This window comes from Pisolithus orientalis (genome assembly GCF_024613125.1).
Source record: "Pisolithus orientalis strain OTSU chromosome Unknown F5J12scaffold_79, whole genome shotgun sequence".
In the NCBI taxonomy this organism is placed as follows: Eukaryota; Fungi; Basidiomycota; class Agaricomycetes; order Boletales; family Pisolithaceae; genus Pisolithus; species Pisolithus orientalis.
In genome coordinates this window covers 99424-106701 of record NW_026260860.1, presented here as the reverse complement: position 1 = coordinate 106701, position 7278 = coordinate 99424, and the positions used below count along the sequence as shown (strand labels likewise).

The 7278-nt window shown below is 49.8% G+C and overlaps 2 protein-coding genes across 2 annotated transcripts; one reads left to right on the top strand and one right to left on the bottom strand.

Annotated features, from left to right (window-relative positions):
• The first annotated feature begins 1216 nt into the window (after positions 1-1216).
• On the top strand, positions 1217-2822 carry F5J12DRAFT_866471 (uncharacterized protein). Its single transcript, XM_051747044.1, has 3 exons — positions 1217-1380; positions 1440-1831; positions 1880-2822. The coding sequence occupies exons 1-3, from the start codon at positions 1296-1298 to the stop codon at positions 2396-2398; spliced, it is 996 nt and encodes a 331-aa protein (XP_051594726.1). The 5' UTR covers positions 1217-1295; the 3' UTR covers positions 2399-2822.
• A 373-nt stretch (positions 2823-3195) lies between these two features.
• On the bottom strand, positions 3196-7097 carry F5J12DRAFT_898407 (calcium ATPase transmembrane domain M-containing protein; the record flags this gene model as incomplete). The annotated part of the gene is made up of 15 exons (XM_051748108.1): positions 3196-3222; positions 3280-3571; positions 3625-3797; positions 3847-3923; positions 3975-4122; positions 4180-4286; positions 4339-4692; positions 4758-4978; positions 5041-5564; positions 5614-5769; positions 5823-6180; positions 6231-6490; positions 6543-6608; positions 6659-6956; positions 7021-7097. 15 exons carry the CDS (start codon positions 7095-7097, stop codon positions 3196-3198), a joined length of 3138 nt encoding a protein of 1045 aa, XP_051594725.1.
• Positions 7098-7278: the final 181 nt, after the last annotated feature.

Below are 7278 nucleotides of genomic sequence, written 5' to 3'. Positions count from 1 at the left end.
GGAACTGACTTTCGTGAGTCAAACCTGTAGTGGAATGACTACAGGTCCGATTCACGAATGCGGGTGAATGAATCTGTATGTTCAACTGAGGAATCGGTGGTACTTAACAGCTGGTTCTCTGCTGAGGCATCTTACGTGCTTTTGTGCACCGGTCCGCTCACGGTGCCGCCGCGTAGACCTGCAAAAGCAGTAAGTTCTAACCAGCATGCTAATAATAATTCAGCACAGAGGCCCGCCTCGCCCAAAGTCGCGCGCCTTGTTTAGTGGCATCGCCACATCCGAATAGGTTATGGCCAAGGCAAGTCACCCAGACCGCGTACCAAATACACAAAAAACACACCCCAAACTGTCCATCGATCTCAGATAAAATCTGTAAAGCATCCTAAACAGGATGCAGACACATCTATATCGGCCACGGGTTCAGAACTGAGTGAATCCTCCTGCGGCTTTGTACTAGGTGATCCAAGGATATCAATGCCAGAACCAAAACTAGCACCAGCACCATCACTGGCAGGTGGAGGTGACGCAGTTTTTCTCAACACAAGAATCTTACCAGGTTCCGATCTTGTCCCATCCATCTGAAAGAAAAAAAGTGCAACTCCAAGACTCGACTCGCGTGATTAGCATGCCTCTCTAAGCACCCACCAATCTTGCTAATGCGCTGTGACCGCCAACCAACAGTGTCAGGTCTGGATAGTAAGCTTAACTCCGTCACCTGCAGTGCGAGCGGCAGTGCACGCGCCAAAGAGTACGAACCTTCCAGGTAGGAAGCCACTCCGTCATCCCCTTTACCATATATCCGTGGTGATGATGAACTCTGGCTGTTGTGAATGCGAGCCCCGTTTCCTGCGCCGGTCCGCTAGGTAGCTTTCGTCTTCATCGCATACTTTCTTCAGACCGTGTAGTGCAGCGAGCAGTTCAGTGCGCTGACTCATCCTCTTCCCCCATCCACAGGGATGAGCGTACCTCCCGTTATTGAATGATGCACCATCCGTATATACTATTAGATTATGACGACACACATTTCTTCTGTGGATGCAGCACTCTGAGTATTTGTTATAACACGTCCGGATCAGCTGAGCAGTGTCGATTTCGACAGTGAGGTCGTCGTCTCACTCGTCGAAACTTCGATGATGTCACTGCTACCGTACTATATCACGTGACGTGATTTGCCATTTGTCACAAGCTTACCAAAACAGTCCCACTTTGGCTCGAAAAACAATCTCTCGTAATATCGACAACACGCAGTGAGCGGCTGTCTGCAACGACGACCAACGACGAGACCCAATCAAATCATGGAATCGCTCGACGGGCTCGCAAAGTCACTTCCAGGTTCAGGCCTCGAGAAGGCAGAAAAAGACCTTCTCAACAACTTTAAAGGTGTGTTCATGTTCTGTCTTGCCGTTGCCATTTACTGACATCCCACCCACTCCCTCTAGCTGCCGCGCTCAGCATCACCACGCTTTACCGATCCTCTCGAAATGCTTCTAAGCGTGCTTACAACGCTGGGTATGCAGCTGCATGCCAGGATCTTATGGTGATGATCCAGCAAGGCGTCTCGGTCGGTGGCATCGCACCCTCCACTTCAGACAACCCGCTCAGCGGTGAAATGTCTATCGGCCGTATCCTGGATTGGATAGAAGCCAGAGTGGAAGCAATCAAGGCTAGGGAAGAAGAGGAGGACGAAGACGAAGAACGTGAAAAGGAGAGGGACCGTACCAGAGCGGGATCCCAGACCTCTCGAACAGATCCGAACAAAGACGCCAACAATGCCTCTGTCTCCTTCCCTCCCCATCCTACCGCCTCCTCCTCTAAACCTTCCGATCTAACGGTGGGCTCCTTGTCGATTTCACGTCTCGCCAACTGACATGCCCTTTAGAGCGCACCAACACCGCTTACACCGCATTCACCGTCCATTTCCAATCTGACACACCCAATCACGCCCTCACCTTCCATTCCAACCCGGTCCAACCCTCTTTTCCAACGATCCGTTAAATCCCGCCCATCCTCTGCTCGTAAAGATATCTCCATTGACACTCCATCGATGTCTTGCCTTCCCACACCATTGGCCTCTTCTGAGAATGTTCCCCGCACACCCATATTCCCATCTATGCACCCGCCATTTCCATCTATCCCCCAAGGCGATATCGCAGCAGGCACAAAACGCCGACATACGGTCATGATGATGCTTGATTCTGCAGCACCACCCACCGTTGTGGACGTCTCTTCGTCTTCTGCGGGAGCGAACACAGTGTCGTCCACACAAGGAAATCCTCGACGACGCACGAGGAGCCAGAGGTCCGCACATCACGTTCAGGGACAGGCTCATACCACGTCGACCGACTCAATGGAGGTAGAAGAGGATGGACGAGAACGCAAACGTGTCGCTCGACGATGAGCAAGATACGTTCTTTATTGGTTCCGTGACGACATTGTCATCAATATGATATCCGAGACATGTTTTCTCCTTAGGTTTGGATATCATTCTTTAGTTCTGGAACTTCCTCTTACATTGTCTGAACCCCTCATAATCTGCCATCCATCCTTCATACAGATATGCAACCTGTATTCCCCTCGTCATGTATTAAGATACCATTCCTATATAGGTATTGGGCTGTTGAGCATGAGAGTGCTACAAGTTCAGATTAATCCCGAGTCTCAAAAAACAACATTAAGCCTAGCTCTCTTGACACTGATAAAGTCTGGCAGAGTACACGTCCTGACTTAGCACCGTAGACATCATTGCGCGCACGCTTATGTTATTCCTTTAGTCAGTTCCATCGGATATCCAGGACTCACCGACCAAGGTGACGCGTGATGACTGAGGCTGGATAAGACTTGCTATGCTATCGGATGGAAAATTTAAAGGGCCGAGGTATGTGTACTGCTTTTTCTAACACACGTTTGATCCTCAACATGTCTCAGGTGGCGGAGTGCGTTTTTCAACAGTGCAACGTCCATTGGAAAACGAGATGCAGCGGGTGTATCCCCAAGTTCTCTCCGTAGGTAGGGATGGACTGACCTGGATTGACCTACGAACGACAAGTATCTTACGTCTCCTGTTAAATTTCCTAAAGCTCCTGTAGAATACAAATGGTTCGTACTGCATTAATGACACAGCCACGCTGCAGTGACTCTCTTCGAGAAGAGTTTCGATACTATCATCCTGATTTCTACCTTCCAAACGACCCTCAATTACCAAGCAATATAGGCGACGAATGACTTCCCGAATGAAGCAAATGAGAATTTCCCAATCATTCACCGAAAATCTAGACTCACCTTTGGATACGTTCTCACAAGTAACTTCCTCAGTTCGTCCATGATGAGAATAATCAACGGGAAACAGAATGCCAATCCCCAATACATTCCAGGGATAGGCGTCGTTCCAAAGACGTGTTGGATTCCAGGGCCATATAGGTTAACCACAGCAATCAATGCTGTGGCGATCATACCGCACGGGACGATCAGGTTCTTCCGCGGTCCCCAGAATGGGTTAGAATGCAATATCGACACCCGCCGATTCCGCACGGCAAGCAGTCCTCCATATTGTCCGAACACAAGCGTCACATAGCTACCAGGTGGTGAGGCATCAACGGAAATATGGCAAAACGCGATGATACATACTATATGCACTGACCCACATTAACGAAGTGATTCAGCTGATCTTGCGAGTAACCTTTCCATCCGTCTTGCCATTTATTATAAACGAGGATAACATCGTAGAAACCAAGCCCTTGTCGGCTCATGTACAAGAACCACATTCCCATGGCAGACGGCCACAACATCAATCCGATGAACTACCGCAGTATCAGACATATAGTCCTTCGGCTGCCCTACACCACTTACAAGGTAGACTTGAAGGAAGAGCCTCCAATCCGTCAAGCGGTCTTTCCTGGCATTTCTAGGCTTTCGCAACATCAGATCTAGTTCAGGTAAGAGCAGGAGTCAAGCATAAATAGCGGCGCATAGCATACCCGATTCCGCCTTTTCATACATCAGAGATATCGACATTACAACATCGTTAGCAATGCAGAAACAGACTTGTTGGTAAGTAGTCATCGGAATTTGCATGCCTAAAAGTACGTTGGAGAAGACGGCCATGAATTCTGTATAACTTCCTGCCTGGTTTATCCTATCATCTACACGTATTTCAGCAGAACACCGAAGAGATGCACGTACCGGCAACAAGTACAGGGAGACTTTCCTCAAGTTATCGAATACAAGGCGACCCATTTCAATTGCAACAGGAATAGATGCGAAATCATTCTTCAATAAAATGAGCGCAGCTAGGGATTAAAGATATGAGTGGACGCTCTGCCTCCAGCCCCATGACAGTACCTGCTTCCTTGGCAACATCGCTTCCTGCACCCATTGCCACGCCAATATCTGCCGCCTTCAATGCAGGCACGTCATTAATCCCGTCGCCAGTGACAGCGACCGTGTTGTCACCCCGACACTTGATCTCTTGCACGATTTTCATCTTCTGATCCGGGGTTGTACGAGCAAATACCACCTCCATGTACGACCCGACGACAACGTCCCAATCCGCTGACGTCAACGATGAGACATCTTCGCCAGTAAGAACTAGAGCGCGTATGGGGTCGTCGTCACGAGGTTTGATCTCGTGCCGAGTCCGAGTAGGTACTTTTTCCGATGCCGCCATTCTAATGTCTGCGATCGTGTTGATACGTTCTTGAGATATGATTCCGACCTAAACATCATTGCCACCTCTTGGAGTGCAGGTGATTGGTGTGTACTTGCCTGACGGGAAATTGCCACTGCCGTTAACTTGAAATCACCAGTGACCATGAACACCCTAACACCGGCCTTTCTGATGGTCTCAATCGAAGACGGTACGTCATCACGGGGAAGATCGCGGATGCCAATGAGACTGACAAGTGTCAAGTCTCGGAGTTCCGAATACAACAACTCTTCCATCGTATTCGGGGGTAAATCAAGCTTGATGCCGTCCAAAGACCTACGGCACCTACGGTTGGATGGCTAAATGAATGGTAAACACTTCCCATACGAATGGCTCACAATGCAAGGACACGCTGTCCTTCACTTGACCACTTGTTCTGCAAAGCAGAAAGTTGTTCCCGTTCGCTATCGCCCAGAGGCACCGACGTGCCGTCTCCTTGTAAGATGTCCTGGCAGTATGGGAAAAGGACATCTGGTGCTCCCTTGACAAGCATCCACACCGACCCGGAGGAATTATTATCCTCAACCACAGTCATGGCCCACTTGTTACGCGAGTTAAATGAAATCTCAAAACGCCTCTCCCACGCCTTCAGTAAACTACTAGTGTCGATATCAAGCGAGGGAACCGACAACCCTTCAGAGAATCGGAGGAGAGCCGTGTCGGTTGGGTCACCCTTGATGGCGCGTTCTTCTATCGGGCAATCCATCACAGCAGCGTCAAACTTTGCCGCGTTGCACAACCGAGCAATCTGATGGACAACTTTGAGAGCGGCGAAGTCAGCTGGGGTTGATGATTCAGCAAGCTTCTCGAGTAGAACCTTCACTGAACAATGATGATTCAGGAAGGCAATGTTTTGCACAACCTAGGACATATTCAGCGGAAAGTAGATACAGCTGGCCAACATCTTTTACCATCCTCCCAGCGGTCAAGGTACCCGTTTTGTCTGAGCAGAGGACAGACATGCAGCCGAGAGTTTCGACGGTAGCCAGGTTCTTCACCAAAACCTGCCTCTTCGCCATGCGACGCGCGATAACCGTGAGGGAAAGTGCAACGCATATAGGCAAGCCCTGTAATTGACGCCACCACGTTAGAAGCGAGTGCGCCAGTGAGATTAGCTGACCTGTGGAACGAAGGCCGTGAGGCACCCAATGGAATTGACAATCGCTGTACTTGTCGTATCGTACCCAGGATATGTCGTCCTCAACCACACCCCGTATAAGAGCAGAGAAAGACCAAAGAAGAAGAGCGCCAAGCAGGAAATAATCTTTGTAAAGAACCACACTTCTCTTTGGATGGTTGTCAGCTTGAACTGCTTCTCGCCTGACATGGATACTAGGCGACCCATAACACTGCGATCTCCAGTGGCGAAAACGACACCGGTACAATTGCCCTGGGTAACGAATGTGGAGTTCAAAGCAAGGTTACGGGTCTCCAACGCATTCTTAGATGTCGCGTCCAGCGCACCAGGGATCATCTCGCTACGGGAATGATGAGAATTTCTGCAGCTTTCACATCTACAAGAGCGCACCTCTCGCCTGTAAGGAGTGAGCGGTCAAAGCGCAAGTCAGATGAGGCTTGCACTATCCTCAGATCCGCTGGTACTCGATCGCCACTATTGAGAACGACAACATCTCCGACGACGATGTCAGCGGCCGGTATGAGCTGTTGCTGTCCGTCTCTGATAACACACGCGTGTTCTGCGATGAGCGTTTTGATGGACCGCATGATTCGACTAGCATTCCAGTCAACTAACGCGTAAAACGTAGCGGAAATGGCAATGACAAAAATCTGCGTAAACACATCAACTCAACCGAAGCTGGCTCGAGTAAGAGGCGCTCACTAGTAGGATAGCAACGCCGAGGACAAAGGGTTGAGGACTTGGCTCGCCCAGAGGTTGGTAGGAGAGCTGTGCAAGTGACTTTAGACCCGGTCCAATCTAGTGAAGTATGCACTTACTAATGTCAAAATGAAGGCGATCCACATGAGAAAGTTAAATCCCCCAAAGACATAGTTGAATGCCTTTTTCCAGTATTGAGTTGGTGGCGAGCTGATCACATTCTTCCCTTCCTTAGCCTTGCGTTGGACAGCGGCGTCTTCGAGGCCACGAGTGGGATGGGTAGAGTAGCGTGTGCAGACATCCTCAACATCAATGAGGTGTACGTCGATGGCGGCGATCGCGTCCGCCGGATCGGCACTTGGTTTGGGCTTCGCAGGAAGATCCCTTTCTTCTACACGAACGGATAGGGTTCGGTATCTGAAGAAAAGATGTGCGTTGTTGCTTCTCGGTTACATATACGGAAACAGAGAAATAGACTGACCCTATCTGAAGACCATATTGGCCTATTCTACCGGATGTTCTGGTGTTAGTCGTAGGGAGTCCTACCCCGCTTGCCATCGGTTCGTTGTGTTCCACAGGTGCTGCTCTGGCATGATATGATGCTGGGGGCTTTTATCGGGCGGCACCCTGACAGAACGTCACGCCTTGTCTATAGGCCCTTCGGCTCAGACTCCTGAGCAGTTTTCGCCATTCAGGCGAAAATACCGGCTGCTTCAGTCGGAGCTTGTGCGACACAGTT

Bases quoted from the DNA above. Each gene is read 5' to 3' on its own strand.
- F5J12DRAFT_866471 (XM_051747044.1), top strand. From the start codon at position 1,296: ATGGAATCGCTCGACGGGCTCGCAAAGTCACTTCCAGGTTCAGGCCTC. The intron at 1,381-1,439 runs GTGTGTTCATGT...CACTCCCTCTAG, and splicing joins CCTTCTCAACAACTTTAAAG to CTGCCGCGCTCAGCATCACC. The intron at 1,832-1,879 runs GTGGGCTCCTTG...CATGCCCTTTAG, and splicing joins CTAAACCTTCCGATCTAACG to AGCGCACCAACACCGCTTAC.